The sequence below is a fragment of the Ambystoma mexicanum genome, chromosome 10 (assembly GCF_040938575.1).
Source record: "Ambystoma mexicanum isolate Mex_15411 chromosome 10, UKY_AmexF1_1, whole genome shotgun sequence".
In the NCBI taxonomy this organism is placed as follows: domain Eukaryota; kingdom Metazoa; phylum Chordata; class Amphibia; order Caudata; family Ambystomatidae; genus Ambystoma; species Ambystoma mexicanum.
The window spans coordinates 1,402,821,945-1,402,846,819 of NC_090932.1; the positions used below are offsets into that span (position 1 = coordinate 1,402,821,945).

At 45.9% G+C, this 24,875-nt stretch overlaps 1 protein-coding gene across 1 annotated transcript in view; it reads right to left on the reverse strand.

Moving 5' to 3' along the window:
* ACACB (acetyl-CoA carboxylase beta) overlaps nt 1-24,875 on the reverse strand; it is a 3,851,763-nt gene that overhangs the window by 59,519 nt on the left and 3,767,369 nt on the right. The window contains exon 52 of the mRNA XM_069619430.1: nt 14,922-15,092. Coding sequence (XP_069475531.1) covers nt 14,922-15,092 — 171 coding nt within the window. The remainder of the gene's footprint in view (nt 1-14,921; nt 15,093-24,875) is intronic.

Consider the following 24,875-nt stretch of genomic DNA (forward strand, 5'->3'; position numbering starts at 1 on the left):
GAAGGATTTCCTGAGCTAGCTCCCACTCGTGGGAGACAGTACTCTACCTGTTCAGAGCATCTGCTACAGTGTTCTCCTCCTCGGCCAGGTAAAAGGCTGATAGGGAGATTCCTTCTTGAATAGCCCAATACCAGAGCTGCATTGCCTCTCTGCACAGTGGTAGTGACCCTACGCCTCCTCTCTAGTTGAGGTAGTGCATGGTCACTGTATTGTCCATCATTATCAGGACATTCTTTCCTTATACAGACGGCAGAAAAGCCTTCAGCACTAGTCTGATTGCTCTCAGCTCCAAAAGGTTAATGTGTAGTTTGCACTCTGATGGAGACCAACGACCCATGACAGTCAAATCGTTGGCGTGAGCTCCCCACCCCATGAGTGAGGCATCTGTCACTACAGTTATTTCCGGTCATGGTTGCCAAAAGTATTCTCCCTTCAGAACATTTACCTTGCAGGCCCACCACAGAAGATCGTGTGAGACTCTTGTCGGAATGTGAAGGCGGTCCAACATCACCCCTGAGAACTGGGACCATTGTGATCAGAGAGCCCATTGAAGAGATCTAATTCTCAGGCAGGCCTGTGGCACCAGGGAAATGCAGGATGACATAAGGCCGAGCAACCTGAAGAACTCGAAGGCCGGAAGATTCTGGTCCTTGGCCTTCTGGAATTTTGTTACCATCTGGAGAATGTCTTGACCCCTCACCTTGGGTGGCGAGCACTTTCCCAAGGATGTGTCTAACACAGCCCGATGTACTGGAGCTGTTGTTGGGAAGGTGTCATATGGGACTTCTTAAAATTGAGGGAGAAGCCCAATCTGTGAAGAGAGCGGCAGGTAACGTTGAGATGATCCAAGGCTTGTTGCGGAGAATGCGCCCTGATCAGCCAATCATCCAGGTAGGGGTAGATGTGAATTCCCCCCTCTCCCGAGATATACTGCCACCACCACCATCAGTTTGGTGAATACCCTCGGGCGGATGTCAGCCCGAATGGCAGGACTCGAAACTGATAGTGCGAGCCGCTAACAGCGAACCTCAGGTATTTCCTGTGCTTGAGATGGATTGACACATGAAAATAAGCATCCTGAAGGTCCAATGACACCAACCAATGCTGAAGTTGGAGGGCCTGAAGGATCTGAGAAAGAGTGACTATCTTGAATTTGTCTTTCCTGAGGAACTTGTTCAATTATTTATTTATTTATTTGCATTTTTAAAGCACTCACATAGCCCGCGGGCATCGAGTCGCTGTTACAGGAATATTGTCTTAGTTGCCTATTTATAACGCGCTCAATACCCAGAGGTTTCTAAGCGCTGACAAAGGGATCGAACCTGTGTTGCTTTGTGTCGTATTGTTTCCAAGGTGAGCACGTTGCCGCTGAGCTATCCTCCCGGGATAAGTATCTCAAGTCCAAGATGGGTCTCAGTCCCCCGTCCTTCTTGGGAATCATAAAATATGGGGAATACCAACCCTTGTTCCTCTCCACTACAGGCACTGGTTCTATAGCGCCTTTCTCTAGCACGGTCAAAATGTCCTGCTCAAGGAGCGGATCCGGAATCCTCAAAGAGTGTTTCCCTGGTTGATTGGTCTGAGGCTTCTTCATAAAGGGAAGGCAGTAGCCTATTGTCTCCAGAGCCCAAGCATCTGAAGTAATGTCTTGCCATTCTTCTAGATGCTGAGACAGTCTGCCCCCCACTGGAGAACTGTGACTGAAAGCCTCAGAACTGTTTTGAAGCGGCTGTTGCAGCGGCCGATGGTAAAGAGGCTGCTTCTTGAGCTAACTTGGCACCTTTACCTCGTCCACTAAGAGGAAACTTTCGTTGGCCTCTTTGACTGGCCATTCCTCTTGCCCTTCCAAATGAGGAGTAGTAGCGAAAAAATCTACCTCTCCAAGGTTGTAGGTTAGGACGAAAAAGCTGAGGTTGCCTAACAGCGGCACCTAAAGACTTGGCGGCCGCCTTAGAGGTCTGCAAACTCTCAAGGCTCTTGTCAGCTGTGCTACCAAATAGATGTGACCCGTCAAATGGCATTTTGAGAAGTCTAGCCTGCACATCAGGTGGAAAAACATGAATTTCGCAACCACGCAAACCTGTGTATCACGGTGCTCGTAGCCATGTATCTGCTGATGCTATCTGCAGAATCCAACCCAGACTGGAGGGACTCACACACGGCTTCCTTGCCATCTTTAATAATAGCCAGGAAGCCGTCCCTCTAATCCCCTTTTGGAATATGCACTCCCACAGAGTGTATGAAATTTTTGTTCACAGCTGTAGGTGGTTTGTGGCTGGTGTGGATCGCCCGTGGGCGGGATGAGACACTGGGTTGCCCCCTGGTTGGCTGGAGTGGCCTGGTCCGCTGTGTCTGGACCGGCTCTGGTCCGGGCAGCGGCTATGCACGGCCGTGCGTGGCTGTGCAAGTTTGTGGCTGATGTGTTCACCCGTGGGTGGGCTGAGGCGCTGGGTTGCCCCCTGGTTGGCCGGAGCGGACTGGTCCTCTATGCCTGGGCTGGCTCGGGCCCGTGCAGCGGCTGTGCAAGTTGCCACTGCAGGGCGAGCACCACAACAGAGGTCGCACTCAGGATTGTCGGGGACCGGAGCAGCGCCGCCGCTTTATAGGTTCCCATCATCAGGGCTTCTCAGGCCGTGGGATTCGTTGGGTGATTCTGGCTCCAGCGCCGTCTGCCATCTTTTGGGTTCCCAGGTGCTCCGATACAATTCGGTGAGGAGCTCGCTCCGAACTCCGTCTCTCCAGGGCTAGAACCACTGAGAGTTGAACAGGAGCTGCAGCAGCCTTTCGGCTCTTCATGGTGCTGCGTAGCTAAACAGAGATTTTATTTTCACTGGGGCATTTTCGGTTAGACACGTGGTCTTGGCCAGGAGCTCTCACCGGGCCAGACCGTATGTCATGTCGCCAAGCCACGCCCCCCATGGGTGACCAATCTTAACAAACAAGAGTGAAGGGGCTCAAACAGAGCACCCATTAAAACATTAACACTAAATTTAAATTCAACGCACGGACAACAAACTGGCATGGGGGAAACATATTAGATAGACCCCTTAGGAAGTGAATGGCCATGGGGATTGTGAAAAAAGAGCCTTGCTATGTGCCCCTCTTGAAGACTGAAATGGTCTCAGGATAACCCTTCACTATACCAATCTGCAGGCCTGTCCCGGCCAAATACAGAAGAAAGAAGACAAAAGACATTTCGGCTGAAGACAGAAGAAATTCCAACATCAAGGATGTGGAATATGTATAAGTGTCCAGATCCCTCTCCCAGCACCAAGCTGAAAATGGACACCATCTGCAGGCATAGATGGACTTGGTAGTGTGTCTTCTAATAGAGATGCGTACGACCAGAACATCTTCCTACAGATCCCATTCCTTATACCTTAGCCTTTCAGCAGCCAGGCATGAAGGTTCAGGCCATGGTGATTCGGTTGCAGGCCTCGACTCAGCCATCAATCCGTCTTGTTCGGCTCTCGATCGTTGGCTCCGGAAGTGACGTCAGACATTGTATACATAGCACGTCACTACGCCCATGCTTCAGTCCCCCCCCCCACGCATGAATGCTGCAGAAGGAAAAACCACAGGAGGAGTCTAATCAGCCAGTAAAAAAACGTAACAAGGACACACCCTATCCGCCCTAAATGTGAGAGGAGCTTCGTCCTCTGCAGCCGATGCCAGGGAGGGCAGATGGCTATGTCCAGCAGCTCTGGATACCACATTCTCTGGGCCAAGTTTGGAACATTCAAGATCCATCATGGACCCGAACAGGTGCAGTCGTCTGAGAAGGAGAAATGACTTACCAAATTACTTATCAGCAAAATGCTTTCTATGGATTCTTCTGCCACAGATTCCTCATCTGATAGACATCCCTACCAGCATTAACCATCAATCAATCTCGACTCAGTCACGCCACTCCTCGACTCTGGACGGGATGTTGGCAGTAGATATAACACATCACTATGCCCCCTCAGTTGCCCACCTTTTTTTCTCCCAAGCTCAGAAGCCGTGGATGAACAATCCACAGGATTTGGCTTAAGGAAAGCCAACAAAGACAATGTTTTTCCTTTCATGAAGAACATACACTGAACTGTAAGCCAAAGCTTGACAGTGAATAATCAGCACAGCACCGAAATATGCCCAACGAACCAACCTTAAGTTGTCACTTCACTCATGGAGAGACACCAGAAAACGGCAATAGACCACTTTCATAGTGGAGCAGGATGGGAGGGTGATGAGGAATCTGTGGGGAAGAATCCATAGAAAGAACATTACTGGTAAGTAATTTCTCCTTCAATGGACTGCCTTCTCCTACAGATTCCTCATCTGATAGACTCCCAGAGCACTACATATTTGGAGGCAGGATAAAAGTCTCAAAATGAAAAAGCTCTGTAATACAGCTCTTCCAAATCGGGCGTCAGTGCCCTGTCCAGATAATAGTGTTTTGTTAACATGAGGAGCGATGACCAAGTCACAGCCCATCAGATTTCTTTCAATGGCACTCCTCCAATCAGCACTGTGCAATTAGCCAGACCCCTGGTGGAGTGTGCCCCGATGCTAGCCAGCAACTCCTTGCCCGCTTTTTGGGGCGATCAAGACAAATCGTTTCCTGGAATTTCCTCAACCGCCTGAGAACCCAGGGGATGACAGGTGTAGGGGGAAATGCATAGTGGAGGTCGAAGACCCTCTCACCCAGGAATGCACCCCCTAGTAAGCCCCTTACAGGAAATTCCCTTGAGCAGAACTGTCTGTGCTTTACTTTGGCACTTGTTGCAAAAAGATCCACTATTGAGGTACCCCACGGAGAAAAGATCTCCTACAAGACTTCGCGGCACGCTTCCTGCTCATGTGAGACTGTGTCACTTGTTGGGGTGGCCAGGAAGAGTCCTCATGATTACGAGGAGTTAATGTTGCCGTTAGGGAGAGTACTCATAAATGGTTGATTTCCCTAACCTAAAGAGTCCCCCAGCAGCTTTGCTGGATTTCTAGGATTAATTTATTTCACCTGGTAAGAGTGTGAGCCTTTTTTTCCCACTCTTACATGTGTTTTGCTATGTGTATTTCTACTCTCTGTGTGATCTTGGGCACTGGTGCCTCACCTACTCCATGTGCACCACTTTTTGTATGTGTTGCACAGCACCTTCAGTGCAGGGACAAAGGGTTGTCTTTGGGACTTCCCACTGACTCCATTTTTCTAGGGCTGACTACTGTACCCCAGAAACAGGTAAAGTTGCCATTAACTTTATATAGTCACTTAACCAAAGACCCAGTCCATCTTACATGGAGTATTGCAAAGGGTTAACTCTAATCCCTTTTTGTCTATACCTCTTGAGGCATTGTTTCTCTTCCATAACAATAAAACTTGGCTGGTGGCAGTGGAATCTACCCTAACTTTCCTACCGCGATTATCTTATGTAACGTGGTAATGTTTTAGGCTATTATATTAGCCTCGAACATAAACCCACTTGACCAAATACATTTTATTTTGGTTCCGGCTCGGTTTAGTCACCATTCTTTTTTGTTAAAGTCTTTCTCGTGTTTTTCTCTGCGTGCCAAACCGGGGATGACTGCTTTGTTTGCGGTCTTTTCGCGGGCTTCTGCACAGAAGCCCTCCTTTAGGCACCTGATAGTATAGGTAGGCAGGATGTGAGGGAGCGATCTTCGGACCCCTGCCATGGGTTCCCATGGTAACCCAAGTCGCACTCTTGTCTGATTGGCTAAGGGGAAAGGCCTTGCCAGGCCAGCCACTCTGCTGTGAGATTGACAGCCAGGCTGTATGAATGGGGGAAAACTGCATAAAAAACAGGCCTCTGGGACTGGAAAGACAGAGTCGCCACTAGAAGTAAAGAACCAACGAGGAACTGGCAGAAGAGGACCCCTACAACGACTGAACCACCCATTGAAGCCGGCTGCAGGTACGAATCTCCAAATACGACGACAGAGAAGATCCTCCAGGAAACTTCTTCCCTTGAGCTGGTGAGACCAACCAGTTCGCCCAAACTACAAGCCAGGACTCCTCCTCTGGTCAAATTCGCTGTACAGAGCTACAGTGGGCTGGATAGCCACGAAGGTCGGACCCTGCTTGGGTTTTAAGGCGCACACCTTTTATTCGTTGTTTGGCGCTGCTGCTGGTTTCTTCCCTGGGTAGTGCAGGACCCTCCAGTTTTTCTACTTCTGATTAGTCCAACAGTCGTTTCAGAAACCGTGAGCCTTCAGGAACTTCCAGGAACATCTGCCACAACTACAGCCCCCTCTCCGTTTTAAGGTACTGTGCAAATCCGGTTGTGCGTTTCGCTCAGCCGTGGGGAAAGTGTTTGAAATCTTTCTCCAATCCGAGGGCTTCTCCTTCTCTTCTCTTTGAACTAACTTTTCTACCAACCAACCTCGTCGGGAATCTGTGCCACAAACATTACCGCAAACTACTCTGAACTGTGTGATCTTGAGCAAAAGACTTTTGACCTATTGACTTTGGCCCTAAGCCTTTTCTAGATCTCCTAACTGTAGTCTCTCTTGTTCAACTGCTCACAATACTTATATGTTGCTTTTGCCTAATTGCTGATAACTTTGTCTTTCCCTCCCTTTTAAATTGCTGGAGTGCCATTTTGCTCCCACTTCATTTTGCGAGATTAACTTGTCTAGAATTTAAGGGAAGTGGTGTGGTGTATTTATGATTGTGATTTTGACTTGCTTAGAATCGTGAAATGTTATACAACTGTTGAGTAGATAAATATATATTCTTTTACTTAGAAACCTTGAGTCAGTGTTTGCCTAAATCATAGTAATTGCTGTCCTTTGTGTAACTATTTGTACTGGCCATTACTCCTGAGATAAGTCTGGCTGCTCCGCTACTGCTACCACCATAACTGTGCAGTACAGGCTTGTACCAAAGGTAAAATTGTACTGTCACTTGTAGTCTTAATTGTGTGCAGTGTTCCCAAAGGGTACTGCATATAATTCTGCCTAACAGTTGCATGCGCCACATTGATTACTGGGGGTGGTGGTGAGCTGGGCACGATGTTGCAATGTCTAATGTATCGAGCATAGTTAATTGTGGATGGGATATGTTATTTTTTAGTGTTACTGTGATTTGTAACTGATACATATTAGATTTTAATGCACGTAAAAAGATACAATGTTAAAATCACAAATGCTACATGACACGCTCTACACACAGGGTGCTCTGAAACAAGTGGAAACTGGGAGACAAAGAGCATTTCAATGCCAGTGCAGGGGAACACCTGTCCTGAGATCCCCAGCTAAAGAAAACATTCATAAAACATGCACAATGGGAAATATATAAAAGGAGGTTTTGATCACACAGAGAAGCATATGGAAGAAATGTAATAATGAGTATATTTAAATCTGCATGCATTTATTCAGACTTTACAGTTAGCAGTTTCACAATGTACTTTTACGCAGCTGGGACATTCTGGTTTTTCGTGCTTGGGCGGTTAAAGGAGGAAGGAGGAGAAATTACTCATTGTAATGATCTTTATATGGATTCTACTCCAGCAGATTCCTCATCTTGATAGATATCCATCATCCAGCTCTGCTGCTCGGAAACCTTTCGCCAGGGGGCGTAGTGGACCTCGACTCAGCTGTCGATCCGTCTTGCTCGGCTCTCGATAGTTGGCTCCGGAAGTGATGTCAGACATCGTATACATAGCACGTCAATACACCCATGCTTCAGTTCCCCCTTTTTATCCCCCCACACATGAACACTGCAGAAGGAAAAAACACAGGAGAAGTCCATTCAGTCAGTAAAACAACATAACAAGGATACACCCGAAGGGTGATCCCACACAACAATGATTACAAAATCTTTTTTTTTGTTTTAAATGAGACAGGAGCGGTCTTCCAGATCTCTTGTCAATTGGACAGAATTAATAATTCACAGTACTTTCTGAGCGAGGATGGATAAGAGGGTCGATGAGGAATCTGCGGGAGAAGAATCCATAGAAAGATCATTACGGTGAGTAATTTCTCCTTCAATGGATTGCTTTTCTCCAGCAGATTCCATTACTCATCTTGATAGACTCCGCAAGCAGTAATGCAAAGGAGGAGGGCAGAAGTTTTAAACAAGTAGATTCTGAAGAATTGCCCTACCAAACCATACATCAGCTCTCTGTGCAACCTCCAAGGCACAGTGCTTGGTGAATGTATGTAAGAATGACCATATGGCTGAGTGAGCCCTGAGGCCCACGCAAGTTCCATGCCTGCCAATTGTTAAGACTCGGATATGCACAAAATAATCCAACGTAACAGGGTTTGTTTAGTTATGGCAAGACCTATTCTAGACAAAGAATGTGCCACAAACAACTGGTTTGACTTCCCAAACTCGGATGTGCGAGCAACATAGAAGCTTAACGCTCTCTTTGGGTCAAGGCAGTGAAACCGCTCTTCATCTTTCAAGGGATGTGGAGGAATGTAAAAGACAGGCAAATTGAGAGACTGGAACAGGAGAAACTCTGAAACCACGTTAGGAAGGAACTCGGGCCTAAATTTGAGAGAGACTTTCTCACAGAAGAACTTCAGAAAAGGAGATTTGCAGCACAAGGCTTGCAGCTCGCTAACCCTCCGAGCAGATGTGATTGCTACCAAAAAGGCTGCCTTAAGGATAGCAGCTGCAAAGAACATGAGTGCATAAACTCAAACAGAGCTGCCGTCAAGTAGATCAAAACCAGATTAAGATCCCATTCTGGGACGACAAACGTGGTTGGTGGAAACTTATTGAGAAGGCCCTTCAAGAACTGGGCCATGACCAGAATAGTAAAGAAGGAACCTTGGTCGGGGGAACTCTTGAACACAGGGCGGCCAAATACCCTTTGACTGTGGTGACCTTAAGGCCTGAAGAGGCCAATGGCAGAAGGAACTCCATCAATGTGGTGGTGGGACAAGAGATAGGGTCAATCTCGCGGTCCCTGTACCACGCCTCAAATCTAATCCACCTCCACACGTGCAGAGATCTTGTAGACAGTCTGCGGGCAGCCAGCAACACCTCAAGTACCTCCTCTAAGAAATCCCAGTCATCATACCTCATCCTCTCAAGAGCCATGCATGTAGGTTGAGGGAATCCGGGGTCGGGCGGAGTACTCTACCCTCCCACTGGGTCAGGAGATCCGGACGCAGCAGCAACCAGTGACGCGGACAGATGGTGAAATCCAAGAGATCAGATTACCACGTTCTGCTTGCCTAATCCAGGGCGATGAAATTTCTTAAACCTCCTGAGAACCCAAGGGATGACGGGAATCAGGAGGGGGAAGGCATAGTGGAGAAGGACGGTCCAATCCACCAGAAAGGCGTCCCCCTGTGCGCCGTTCGCTGGGAATGTCTTTGAGCAAAAGTGTTTGCACTTCCTGTTGGACTCTGCAGAGAACAGATTCACTTCTGGGGTACCTCAGAGATCGAATACCTCCTCTAGAACTTCCTGTCACACTCCCCACTCGTGAGATTGTGCTCTGCCTGCTCAGAGCATCCCCCAGGGTGTTCTCTGTCCCCGCCAGACAAACTGCAGAGACTGAGATTTGGTTCTTTTGTAACAAGAACCACAGCTGTATCGCGTAGGTGCAGAGGGGGCGGGAGTGCACACAACCCTGCTTGCTGAGGTAGTGCATGGCCACAATTCTGTCTGTCAGGGTGACGACATACATCCCTCTGAGAGATGGGGCAAAGGCCCGGAGGACTAACCTGATGGCCCGCAATTCCAACCTGTTGATGTGCCACTGGGCTTCTGATGGAAAGCAGAGGCCGCACACCTGCAAATCTTCGCAGTGGGTGCCACAACCCTTCAGAGACGCATCCATGACCACACGGGCCTGAGGTCAAGGAGGCCGAAAGGGTTCCCACCCCAACAGAATTGCTGTGCGTGTTCGACCAGCCGAGTTCACAGACTACCCGGTTGGACACAGAGATGAACTGTGAGGGCTCTCAGATACTGAGACCACTGGTCCCTCACGAGCCACCGAAGGGACCTCATGCACAGTCAGGTCTCCGGCACTAGGAAGATACAGGAAGCCATGGAGACCCAAAAGTCAGAGGAAGGAAGCAGGTGGAAGGGTGGTGTGGTACTGAAACAAATACTTCATCTGGGCTATGTTGATGACTCTCTCCTTGGGAGGGAAAGCCTTCCCTACTCGAGTGTCTAGGACTGCTCGGATGAACTGGAGCCGCTGAATTGGTGTCAAATGGGACTTCTTCAAGTTGAGGGAGAAGCCCAGCCTGTGCAGAAGTAGGCAGGTGACTTCCAAAGTGTCAAGGAGTTCCCCCCTTCTCACCTGAGTACGATCTTTGCTGGATTTCTTGGTCGATGCCTTCTTGCGGACAGATCGGGTCTTGAATAAGGCTACACAAGTCTCTTCCGACTCCAGCGTGTGTTCAAAGTTCCGGGATGTAACGATCCAGGAATCCGGGAAAGTAAGAGGCTGCACTACAAAGCACACGAGTCCAGGAAGTAAGAAGCAAAGGAGAGGGACTAGGAATGGAGTTTAGAAGGGACAGAATCAGGGAAAACAATACCGCGAGCTACGGAGCACACGTCTGGTCGCTACTTCGCGATAGCATTGAGACACGCGGAGCCGCGGGGGGCGTGGTCTAATAGAACACGTTACGTCCAATGTGTGGAGCGAGGAAGGTGTTTCACTTGGACGTCCATGTTGGGAGTATCAGGGAGTGTAAGCCCCACTGAGACAAAGACCAGGAAGTCCAAAAGGGGCGCACTCTGTAGGTCATGACACAAAAGAGACAAAACCTGCCCCGCTGACTTCGCCCGGATCAGCAAGTCATCCAGATATGGGAACACATGGAGCCCGGATATCCTGAGGTGAGCCGTGACTATCGCCACAAGCTTGGTCAAATCCTCTAGAGCGGAGGTCAACCCAAAGTGCAGTACCTTGAACTGATAGTGCTTGTCCCCTATGAAGAACCTTAGGAACTTCGTGTACTTTTGATGTATTTGCACATGGAAATAAGCGTCCTGCAGGTCTATCGACACCAGCCAGTCCTGAAGTTTCGAGAGCATGGAGAATTTCTCTCAACATCACCATCCTGAATTTGTCTTTCCTCAGGAACTTGTTTAGAGCCCTGAGGTCCAGAATGGGACAGAGATCTCCTCCCTTTTTGGATACCAGGAAATACCGGGAATACCAGCCGATCTTCTCTGTTCGGGAGGTACCTTTTCCACTGCACTCTTCGACAATGGGACTCTCAGCTCTTCCTGGAATTCCTGTCCCTGTTGGATTGGGGAAGGTGGGGTCTGTCCAGTGGTCTCTTTGGAAAGGGCTGACAACCCCACCAAATGAACTGCAGGGCCCAGGCGCGGAGGTAATCTCCTGCCACTGGGGCCAATGCCCTGCCAACCGTCCACCAACCAGTGGGAGGGTTAATCAAAGCGACTTAGAGGGCGCAGGCATCCCAGCCACTGTTGTTGCTTGTTGGCCCAGAGAGGCCCCTCTGCCCATTCTGGGACACGAGAAGCACCCCTGCCTGGAATTCGGGAGCTGCGCCTTCCTGCCTTAGGGTACGTAACGCCTACTGCCCCTGCCTAAGGAGGCAAAGCTGAAGGCAGGCACAGTAATTTAGCAGCCATCTTGGATTCCTTAAACTTTTCCAAGGATTTGTCAGCTTTTTGACCGAAAAGCAGGTCTCCCTCAAAGGGCATGGCCAGTGTTAGGCAGAAATATATGAAGTACCCTTTGGGAACACCACACACAATTAAGACTACAAGTGACAGTCCAATTTCACCTTTGGTACAAGCCTGTACTACACAGTTATAGTGGTAGCAGTAGCGGAGCAGCCAGACTTATCTCAAGAGTAGGTGAGCAGTATCAAATAGTTACACAAAGGATAGAAATTACTATGATTCAGGCAAACACTGACTCAAGGTTTTCAAGTAAAAGAATATACATTTATTTCACTCTTCAGTTGTATAACAGTACACTATTATAAGCAGTCTAAAAATCACACTCTTAATGCACCACACAACTTCCCTTAAATTCCAGACAAGTTAAGCTCACAAAATGAAGTGGGAGCAAAATGGCACCCCAGCAATTTAAAAGGGAGGGAAAAACAAAGTTATTAGAAATTAGGTCAAACCAACAGGTAAGTACTCGGGGCAATTGAACAAGAGGAACTACAGAGATAGAATCAGATAGAAAAGGCTTAGGGCCAAAGTCAATGGGTCAAAAGTCTTTTGCTCAAGATTACACAGTTCAGGGTAGTCGGACGTGCCTGGTAGTTCCTGCAGGCTCACGGTTCCTGAAGCGACTGTCGGACTGACAAGAAGTAGAAGACTGGAGGGTCCTGCACTACCCAGGGAAGAAACCAACAGCAGAGCAAAGCAACGAATAAAAGCTGTGCTCCTTAAAACCCAAGCAGGGTCCAACCTTCCTGGCTACCCGGCCCACTGTAGCTCTGTACAGCGAATTCGACCAGAGGAGGGGTCCAGGCTTGTAGTTTGGGCAAACTGGTTTGTCCCACCAGCTCAAGGGGAGAGGTTTCCTGGAGGATCTTCTCTGTTGTAGGATTCTGGAGATTCGGACCTGCAGCAGGGATTCACCGGGCGGTTCAGTCGTTGAAGGGGTCCTCTTCTGCCAGTTCCTCATTGGTTCTTTCGTTCCAGTGGCGACTCTGCCTTTCCAGTCCCAGAGACCTGCTTTTTATGCAGTTTTCCCCCATTCATACAGCCTGGCTGTCAATCATACAGCGGGGTGACTGTTCTGGCAAGGACAGTCCCCTCTGCCAATCAAACAGGAGTGCGACTTGGGTTACCAAGGGAACCCATGGCAGTGGTCCGAAGATACTTCCCTCACATCCTGCCTATCTAGACTTTCAGGCGCCTTGAGAAGGGCTTCTGTGCAGAAGCCCGCGAAAAGACAACAAAGGAGTCGTCCCCGGTTTGGCGCACAGAGAAAAACATGAGAAAGACTAACAAAAAGAAATGGCGACTAAACCCAGCCGGAGCCAAAATAAAATGTATTTGGTCAAGTGGGTTTATGTTCGAGGCTAATATATTAGCCTTAAACAATACCTCGTTTATATAAGATTATCGCGTTAGTAAGGTTAGGGTGGATACCACTGCCACCATCCAAGTCTTAATGTAAAGGGAGCGAAGCAATGCTCCAAGAGGCACAGACAAAAAGGGACAAGAGTTAACCCTTTCCAATACTCCATGTAAGATGGGGTGTACAGGGTCTGTAGTTTAAAGTGCCCATGTGCCCAGTTTCACACCCTATCACGATCCTTCAGGAGGAGCCTACTGCCCATCCATTCCACATGGGTACCACTCCTTGTTTATAGTAGCCCCACCGTTCAGGGGGCTAAGCCGCTCTGTAGCCCCTGAAATTCCATGGGCCCACCGGCACCCGTTCCCCTGTGCCTCCTGTTGCTCATCCGCGTCCCTGACCGATCCTAGTACCAGTCGAGCTGGGGTCTGCTGCCTCCCTGCGGTGGTCACCATTCTGTCAGGCTCATAGCCTGTCTGGTCCCCACTCAGATGGGGGGGAACCACACACTGGGTGCATTTCAAGCACCCATCTGGCCCAAGCCCCCAGCACTGTTATTTACATACCTTCTAATGGCCCAGGTCACACTTCACAGGCCCAACGTTACTCCGGGGGCCACACTGCGTATGATTAGTATGGAGCACCCCGTTCGAGAAAACACTTCAGTTTTCCCACAGAAGTCTTCGTAGCGCTGTATCTCTGCCTCACATTAGCCGATTTTCACCAAATTTTGTGTCAATGCTCCCAGGGTGTTCACTCATTGTGAGGTCCAGCAGGTGCCTGCCTGGAGGGGGGTTGAGGGGTGGTCCCAAGTGGGGGCTTTCTCCACTTTTCAACCCAGTGACACAGGAGCAACGCGCTCAAGCAGCAAACATTATTAGCGCGCCCCCTGGTGGCTGTCCATATATATATTTTAATTAAACGCACCATCAGCAAAAATAACTAAATTGAAAAACACTATACAAAACTCACCCCTGAAGAAAGAGCCCAGAATATGCAAAGATCGCAAGATTCAGAAGTCTAGATAATGAATCAGATGTAAAAGGCAAGTAATAACCACAATGGGCCTCATTACGAGCGCAGCGGTACGGGAAAGAACTGCGGTAATGCAGCATTACCACACTGCTGTAGTACAATTTTGGTGGTGGGGTGGAGGAAAAACCGCCAGCAAAATGCGGGAGGAAATTCCTCCACCTTACCGCCAGCAGTAATTCAGTTCAAATCGCCATGGAGTCCTATGCACTCCATAATTGGGCACTAACACCACCATACCATGTAATCTGGTGGAAATTCCGCAGGACCAAGTGGCGGTAACAGTAATTCCGCTTGGCGGTATTCCGGCAGTTTACCACAAGAATACAGCCAAACTTGTAATGAGGCCCAATGTTCTTAAAAGGATATGTTCTACTATAAGGCCTGTAATAACTGTGGCAACACCCCAAAGTTCCCTAGCGCCAACTTTAGTTTGTTGGAAAAGTAACTGCATTTAAATCTAAAGTGTGGTCGTGTCAGAATTGGACACCTAAGTGAGAATGTATATGTGCCTATATGGGTATTGCTTACCTCTAGTAATTGACTTTAATGCATTTCTGTTGTTAAAGCAATATGCACACTTTCAAACTTACCTGTGTGGACAATCTATTGCTTGACAAATGCTTGTGTATGTTAACTCTACATTTCACCAAGCTTCTCATATCCTCGATTTTAGCCTTACTGCCCAGCCTCAGAAGTGAGAACGTGGTTAGACTTTTTGGGTAAACCTTTACAGGTCCAGCATGGTTGGCTTTTTAGGAACCTGCCACAGTAGTGGTTCTGAAAAAACAGTCTAACAAGTACCGTAACTACACTAAAGTAGCTGGCTAGGTTTTAGAATATGGACTCTTGGTCAGTGATGAGGATTCCAAACTGAAAGCATTGGGTCAAGCTTACCTTCACAGCTCCTTCCGTCTCCATAAACCATCGTCTCAGCATAGACTGGATGTGTATGTCGCTCAGCTCACTGTTAGCATTCAGGATTTCACTTTTGACCACCTCTTCCAGAAGGAGGCGACGTAGTCGCCAGTAGAAAAACATACGGGCATTCTTCCAGTCAATGATGTCCTTAGGGAAGGAAGAGCATAAGAGTAAAACATTTCTGTGTATTGGAACACCTAGAACACACAACAGGACTAAAATATGCATGCAGCCACTCCGTTTGGATTTTATTATTTAGCCAATTTGTTTACTATTCCTTTTTTCATTTTAATATATATGTGATGCATTATGGTGTGCAACAGGTAGATATTTTTAAAGAAGAGAGACAACTGTCAATATTAAGTAAAGTTTACAACAAAATGATGCATGTTTGCTACTTAGATAATAAGCAATGTAGAAATTATTATTGCTCCATTCTGTACTAAATTAATATTGTTGCACTTGGGGCACTATGTATGTTGCTTACATTATATGAAATAGTGTAAACCGATCTGAGTTCAAACTTAGTTCTTGTGTTGATATTTGAACTGTTTAATTGCAGTGTTCCTTATCTAAAAGGCAACCATAGAGCAAAATATTTTTGAAACTGTTTCCCCCCAAGGCATAACTTTATTTAATGCAAAGAAGGTAAATCGTAGGGCCAAATCTATGAGCTGCATTCACTAGCAAGTATTAACATAGTGAAAACAATCTTTACTACAGTTTTTTCCTGGTTCAAGCATTTTTACAATGAAAAAGCAGACATGAAAGTTATAAAGAAGAAAAGAAATATAAAAACAAACAATGTTACAGTATCATTACAAGGAATATTTTTTTACCCAATGACAATATATAGGACACTGAGTAAACACTCCAATTCAGTATAATTCATGATTATTTTGTTTTCATCCTTTTAAAGACCTTAAAAATTGAACAACCGCTAAAGCCAGTGAGTTAGGTTTTCCACGACAAGCATCTCCGACAAAGATAGTCACTTTCAACAAATGACTGGGAACACACAAACTCTTTGAAGATTGTTGCTCGACATGATAATAAGCCTGGGCAGTATATGACATTGTGTTTCAAGGACTCCAGCTCACTGTGGTTGTGGCAAAATCTACAAGAACCTATACCATTTAACTGAGGATTACGTTATCTGATGATTTCACCAGTCAAGTACAGATTCCATTGACATCTACAAAATTCCATTGTGCTGAGGGACATGGAAAGAGGTTAAGATGTGGTGCCAGAGCATTAAGTTGTTTGTGTTCAACATTCAAGTGTTGCAAAGACTTAAAACAATGGCAGGCTTCTAAAGTGTTAATCCAATCCGATTTTTCAGGTTCACTTTCACCTTGCCTAGATTAAGCTGAAGATGCTCTATATTCTCTATAGAGTCTCTGGTTTGACCACTTTCAGGCAGTACATTCCCACAATTTACAAAAGCATTCAGAACCAGGTCCTGCCCACTGATCGCAACCACAGCAACGTCGAAATATAAGGAGCCCAGTGGGCGATTTAGATCCTGTATAAGAACTGCAAGTTTTCCATTTTGCTCTAAACTCCCAATGAGTTAATACCCAACCCGTATCTAATTGCAACCGTTGGCATATTGGTATTTTGAATACTCTGCACCAGATGTAACGTTCTAATTTATGTAAGGTGTCATTGGCCCAAGGTTGTAACACTTGAATGCCGTAAGTATGTTTAGGGACAACGTTTCTTTCAACAAATGTGGTGTGGGGAATCAGCGAAAACTTGCAGTACTTTGTTTTTATTCTTAGCATCTGTGACACCATGGCTGTGGCCATGTGCATTAGCCAGTCACAATAATGCCTCTTACAATGTCTGCTAAGTATTGGGAATTGCAAATATGCAATACTCCATACCATTTCCAACCGCTCTGAGTTCAATTGCCATATGAAAGGTTTACCACTGTTACGTTACACCTTGATATTGTCAAGATCTTGGTTTTAGCGACATTCAATAAACGCTGTGATCAGTCTCTGAAGACCTATTGACTTCAGATCAAAAAGTAGGAAGTCATTAGCATGGGAGAGACGGCTTATGCGATTTGTGGCAATTTTCAGTGAGGCCAATGATTTACCACTAAGCCAATACTCAAGATCTGACACATTCAGGTTAAAGAGGCAGCGGTGCAAAACGCACCCCTGCCTCAGTCCTGTGCGTGTGTCAATTACTCTAGACAAGGAGCCACTTTGGTTTAATCTAACTTAAAATTGTTAAAGAAATAATATGTCAGGATAGGTAAGCAATTGGCTTCCCTTCCCCACGTTTTCAGCACGGGGCAAGGCGGCACGTTCGAGCTTCGCACACACTCGCGCCTTCTCTGCCACGAGGATACAGTTCAAAGCAAAGGCCTCAAGGCCTTCAGCCAAAGTCTCTTTTCCAATAAGTCTCCTACTGCAGAGGGCCTATCATACCAAACAAGCACCAAAGTTCCTTTCTTATCAGGATTTCACATTTACAGGTTCTTGCTTTCAGTGTTCATCATGGTCTCCTCCCTTCAGGTTTGGACCCCTTTTTATCACAATGTTTACAATTGGTCTCCATTGTTCGGGTTCGGACCCCTTTAGCACAATATTCACAGTTGGTCTCCCTCGCTCGGGCTCGGACCATGGAATCTCACTTTCTACATTTTCCTCTTGATATCAATAATCAAAGACTTTCGAAGGTGCAATGGGTTTTGCTTAAATCGTTGCAGGACCACTTTGATTCATTTCACACAATCTTCTTATCCATTTTCTACTTTAGTTTCTGCCACTTCTTGGTTGAATAACTTAAAGAGACCTTGGATTGAGCAGCCACGTTGTGCTGGACCAATCTGTCACTGGTAATATATCTATTCTCCTTTAATGTTCAAACATTCATCAGCAATTAAGCTTTCCTCCCGTCTTTCATCACACGCGTTTCAATCTTCGTTCTTGCGCTCTTTATACAATGTTGATGCTTGAAACCTTCACTTCAACACTGACCGGTCTTGCATCGGTCTCCCCAACTCACCGCTGTGTTGTTCTCTCTGGCGTTGCTTTGATCTTGGAGCCAAGGACAGTACCATGACGGCTGCTGTTCATCCCCGACTCGTTCAACCGTGCAGGAGGGCAGTGTCTCGTGAAAGGATCGAAAAAAAGGGTCGAATGGTCAAATGATCGACTCCAAAGGACCGAAAACCAAAGGATCGATTTTTTTTAAAATGATATATTTTGGTTTTTGGTTTTCATATAGGTAAAAAAATGTTTTTTAGCAAAAAAACGGGTTGGGGGGGGACCCCCCCAAAAAAAAATAAAAAGTAAAAAAAAAATAAAATAAATCAATCCTTTGGTTTTCGGTCCTTTGGTGTCGACCCTTTGACCATTCGATCCTTTTACTGTCGATCCTTTGACCCATAACCCAGGAGGGCCCCAGGTATCTCTGACACAATACAGGATTATTGAGTCTGGTTTCCTGGTTTTTACGTTTTCTGATCTGAAGGGTTCTGGAAACTAATGGTTTCTCACCAAAAAGGGCAAGAGTATCTACCTCCTCCTGTACTCTTCTTGGTTTGCCATCTTTTTGCCTTCGTTCAGCTGCCGTCGGGAAAGTACTGTTCTTTCATGTGCTTTACCTCGTTTAGAGTGTGCTCTCGTGCTCCGCCTTTTATCCGTGTGGAGAAGTTTAATGGAAGTCAGGTGTGAATGATTACTGGTAATTGCCTGACCTTGCCTGACCATTGTAGTGGGACATGTCAGGTACAATGCTCGAGTGCAAGTCCGTTTTCTCCCAGTGCGGGCTGTCTGTGTGAAAGTGCTCGTGAAGGGAAAGGGGGGCTGGTGAATAGAGTTTTTAAATATCCTATCCATTAGGATGGGGTAAAGGTGTTACAGGGAAGAGGATACCGTGTCTCGCCATCAGGCATCCCACTCCCCAAAGACCCCTCACCCAGGTGATCCTCCTGCACTGGTCCAACCCCAGGTTCTGGATCCAAAGGCAATGGCCGTGCCCTGGCCACCTGAGAGAGAGAGACCCCCGGGGACCTTCTGGTTTCTCAAACGTTGCAGTAGGCTGGAAAATGTTTTGCTGTCGGCGTCCAATATAGTTATTGGCCAGTAACTGCACAGGTCTGAAGGAAGACACTTCCTTTTTGTAGATAGGCAGAATATACGAGATGCGCCATGAAGGTGTAAAACTATTCTTTTCTATGACAACCTGAATAAAGGAGTGAGAAAAGAGGCCCACCAGGATGGATTCCGTTTGAATAATAGTTTTGACAAGTTATTTGGTCCTGGGGCCCTTGAGTTACTTGATTTAGCTAGCATTTCCTCTCTAAATTGTATGTCTATACCAGAGAGCTCACAGGAGCCACCATTACCCAAACATTGTCGAATCGTTGGTAGATCACTGATTTCAGTCAAAAAAGGTTGCCCATAGTGCGTGACCAAATCGGCTTCAGCCACTGCATTCGGCTGTAAAACAGATTGCCCACCTTCCAATGCGTTCATGACCCTCCAAAAATTACTGACATCATTGTTCTGTAATCATTTTATCATTAATCCTGCATCCTGTTGGTGTAGCCTGGCATGCTGTTTTTTGCACTTGTTTTTTTGTCTTAGCTTGGCGCCCGTAATTTCCCTTTTCTGCTCAGTGTCCGGGATGTTACTTTTTAATATGTTTCTGATCTTTTGCCTTAGAACACATTTGCCTTTTGATACCTGAGGATCATATACGTGTACATGTTTGGCCTGCTTAGCTGTTTTTTGCCATTCAAAATAAGTTCCTATCAACCAGAAAGGTGTCATAAAAAATATGCGTTTTCCGTTTAAATGCTGTCCTCTTGAATCTATCTATCAAAGCTTCATTGTATTTTAAAATAGTCTCCTATTCCATGATATACGATTCCCACCTGGATTGACCAATTTATTAGTTGGACCGCTTGAAGATTCAATTGACACAGTGGTCGCGCCACTGATTATCAAGGATAACAAGTTGCGTACAGCAAAGAAACCGCATGTGGTCCACAAATATGTAGTCGATTACTGATCTACTGGAGCCCCTCATGTGAAGTTCCCTGGCGTGTCTCCATTGACATAACCATTCAGCGCCACAAGACTGAGAGAAAGCATATCAATCAGCCACTTTAAGCCTTTCGTCCCTTTCCTGGTTTTAGAATCAATATAATTTAAGCCATCAGAAGTGTTGAACTTATCTTCCACAAACAGACATGTGGAGTTCATATCCCCAGCTAGAAGGATAAATCCCTCAGAATTGTGACATTTTCAGTTGTGAACATAATCAGATACTACTTCATGAAACATATCCAAATCAGCCACACCAGCATGCCAATATATATTCAAAAGCGGAACCTTGCTAGACATTAATCCAGCCTGTAACTAAAACTCAATAGCATGGGTCCCCACCTGCAAATTACAAGCCTTGATATTAGGGGATGATTTAATGACACATATCAAACCTCCAACTGGGCGTCCTGCAACTTCCAGAGAAGCAGCCTGTAGGTATATGCTGTAACCATCTAAAAAGGGACAGGAGGATAACCATGTTTATTGGGACAGCGTGACCATATGGTTCTTTAAAACCTTCCCCAGGGAAGGATCAGTAAAAAAGTGGGAATGACCATGTGAGTTCCAGAAAAGGATTGAAAGGGAATACTTCCCACTCATATGTTGCCTTCATTCCTTGTTGTTACTAATTGAAACCAAGACACCAGGTAACCATGACAAATCCCTTGTAATCATAGATTGGTGGTCTTGTTGTGGAACAACATCTTCCCCTCGTCCCAATACACTTTTAGATGGTGCAGTGTCCATCTTATTCAGACCAGTAAATCTAACCGAGGACCCAGCTGTGGGAACTCGCAAAGTGATCTTTTACAAGCACTTATGTCAAAACCCATTCGCTTTGGTGATGCTGTATCCCTAATGAGGGTCTCTAATACAGTTCTGGAAGCTACATCAACAATGACACGATCTGTTCACTCATGATCGGAAAACTAAACCCTATCAATGTCTTTTGTTAAGATTGCCCTCAGGTTTGTTACTTCAGCAAAAAAACACCAATATACAAGATCGGTTCAGGATTAGAGGTACAGCCGCTCCACCAAAAGAGTGTTAGTGCGAGCGTCTTGGCCCAATTTCACTTAATCTCGGGGCCCATTATTTGACCCAATTTGAGTACCTCTGTACCAATGCTCATTACCTCCCCTGGTATGGTTCTCAAGGACGATGGCACCCGCAGAACACTGGTTGTGGGAACCAAACCAATGTTTGTCCGGTTGGCCCCCTGGATGTTTGACTGTTGATCAAGGATTACTGTTCTGGTCATTCCAGTTCCCTGCTCTACCCACAAACTGGCTTTGCCATGGGCTGACCACTACCTGACTGTCTCTTCACACCCAGAGAGTCGATAGCCACAGGGTTTGATGCACTCCAGGGGCACAGATTGAGAACCTAAAAAATCAGATGAGACCCCATTGGATGTACTCGACCCTTCACATGCACCACCATCATGTTCAGTCTGCATAACCTTTGTAATATTAGCTTTGGTTAAAGTATGATTGAAAGGATAACAATCATCACATTCTTCCATTTGTTTTTCCACTTTTTTGCACCCATCATCACAGTGTTACTTTCAAACATATAGTATTATGATTGGATAAGTGCGCTTAATGAAACAGCAATTCAACCTCAACGTAATGTACATTTGCCAGGCGTCTGTACGATCGTACAGATGGCAGAGGTTCATTGTCTTACCTTGCGGTTAGTGTAGAAGCCGTAACAGGCTTCAATGCCTCTGGACGAATGCAATGCCTCTGTGTGGTAAAGGGGCGTCTGTATAAGTCTGAACACCATGTGCCGTTCGTGATTGCGGTCATGTGACTGAACGTTCCTAGGTAGTCAGGTGACCGTCATACCTCCCGTAACAGCAGGACGTATTAGAATACATCAAATTCCTGTGGCGTATCGTTACCGTACCCTAAATAATGCTATTGCATGATATTTGATGTTAAACATGCAATAAAATTCATGTATACACATTGTGCGCAAACTAATACAGTGATGATATTAATCTTACAATTTTAAAAAAAAGTCTATGTAAGGTGTTGGAAATTATTTATAGTCTTAATGAAATATGAAGTTAGAGGAATTTATGTGGAATTCAGATAAAGTGATGCTATATGTATTTGAATGCATTGGGGTCAGCATATAACCTCCTGTACGTACAGTAACATACAATGATGGGGTGCACCATGCAGTGGTGCAAACCAGACTGTTAATGTGTGTCAAAGCAGTGAACCTTGTCAAATCTGCATTTATGACCTGTTGGTATCAAACATGTATTCAAAGTGGTCAGTATGCCAGGTAAGTAAAGTATGTCTCCAGTATGTGCTCTGACACATATTTGGAGAAAAACATTCTCATAGAAAGACATTCAAATCATGATCCTTGTTAAGGCCCAAAGAAGTACATCTAAGTTTACAAATCATGCGTGCTTCTAACTGTCATAGTAATAGCGGACGATCTCCACCTCTGGCATGTGAGCGTGCTTGCTGTAATCCAACAAATCGAATATCTTTGACATTGACCCATTGATGGTATGTTTGCCATTGCGTTGCAAATGGTAGCTTCGAATTTTGGCTGTTGAGGTTTGAAAGATGCTCCCGTATCCTAATCCGAACTCATATAGTACTGCCTACGTATACTAGCTTGCAAACACATTGGATGGCATAAACAATATATTTGGATTTGCAATTAATAAAATCGCGTATTGCAAATGACAAGCCATGATGGCATACAAATTCAGTCATTGGTGAAAGTGCATATTGGCAGAAGCTGCATGAGCCACATTTGTGGAAGCCAGAGGGGCCACTCTTAAGCCAGCCTAAATGTTGACGCAACTCAGATTGTGGTTCAAGGAAAGAGGGACTGAGTTTATTTCTGAGCGGCTTGTTCTTGGTGAAAACCAGCCTGGGTTTGTGAGAAATGTATGGCGTAAGGTCTGGGTCTAAATTAAGAAGATTGGAATGTTTGTTCAATAATCTGAAGAGCAAATCACTGCCTTGTACATATTTAGTGATAAAGATGGTTTCCTGAGTGGAAAAATCCACCTTGGAAGTGGAATGCTCCAACAAGGAGTCTCTTGAACGTAAATGAGTTGTATGCAGCGCTTTGTTAATGCAATGTGGCGTTTAACCTTGTTCCTTGAACCTTTGCTGGATACATTTACATTCCTGTTCAAACGCTGCCTGTGTGCTACAATTCCTTTTGGCACGATAAAACTCCCCAACAATGTTGGCAATAACTGATTTTTTTATGACAACTTGAAGCGTCGCATTGACTGCTGTGGTTTTCCTGAAGGTTTGTGTGTGCAATGAATTATTGTGCACATCAATCTTGAGATCAAGAAATTCCAGAGTTATGTTAACAGTCCCTGAAAACTCTATACCAAATTGATTTTGGTTGAGATGTGTGAAAGCCCTGAAACACTCTGATGTCCCATTCCAAATAATTAAAACATCATCTATATAACGTTTCCAGATGACAATTTCTGTTTTGAAATCATGTTCTCCATAGATGTAAGTATGTTCGAAAAAACCCATAAATAAGTTCGCCAATGATGGCGCATACTTGGCACCCTTGGCGACACCCTTTGTTTGAGGGAAGTATGGTCGATTAAACAGAAATTGGTTGTGCTTGAGTGTAAAATCTTAAAAAGTTTTAATAATGTTTTTTTAAAAATTAAAACAGTTTTTATTGGTTTTTACAACAAACACAAAACACTCAACACACCCGACAGTTTCGGTATTTAGCATCTAAGCGTACATTTGCGTCTTTATTACTGTCACCCCCCCCTCGGTCCCCCTCAACTCGAGCTTTCTCTGCTGTTTTCCAGGTGTCATATCTTGAGGGGGGGGGGCCCTCCCCTTCGTTGCTCTCGGACATGTCGCTTGGGCTGGTGTGGGTGGATCCCGACAATGTGGCCACCAGTTGTCTCCATGCTATCAGAGGTCCCATTTCATTTTCCTCCCCTCTGCTGGTTGCCTCATACGATACTACTGTTTCAGCGTCGGCCCATTTCAGGAGATCCTGCCACCATACCTCTATTCTGGGTCTGTGGCATGCTTTCCAGCTCATGGCTATTCTATGTTTAGCCAGAATGTAGGCCAGGTCTTTGAGTTTGCACACGTGTTTCGGGTTGCGTGGTCTGGTGAATCCCCCCACCATGCATGCCCACACGGATTCCACGTCTAGCTTAATTCCCTTCTCGGATAGATGTTGATTAACTTCCCTCCAGAATGTTCTCACCTCTGGGCATGCCCAGAACACATGATTCATCCACGCGTCCACCTCCCCACACTTTGGGCATTTCTGTACTCCTGTGCTCCCAAATCTGGCGATCTTCCGGGGGTCATATACACCTTTTAGTGGTACCTCTGTGCTCTTTCCCATTGCCCATCCTGCATTGGTACTCCTGCATCCTCCTCCCAATCCCGTCTCAGCTGGGGCACCACTTTACCCACTGTAGACGTTACCAGTTCGTAGATCAGAGATACCTCATGCCCTCCTTCTGAAATATTGTATATTGTTTCTATAGCCGTGTCGGTTGTTCCGCTAGTACTAGTTCAGACCATGTCTCCTTCACCCGTTTGACCATTCTGGTCTAAGTGATATATTGCCCCGGGTGTATCCCGGTTTCATGAACTATCCTTTGGAAGTCCACTGCATCACCTTCTAGCCATATATCTCCCAAGGTTGCTAAATCCACCGACTCCCAATGTTTACGAATCCCCTTCAATCATGTCAACATGTTTACTGAAGGATGCAGAGTTACTTTCAAACATAGTAGAAAAATTATTGGTCAACCGTCGGTGGTCCAAGGATGTTCGAGTCCCCCACATCCCTCTGTGGTGCAGTCGCC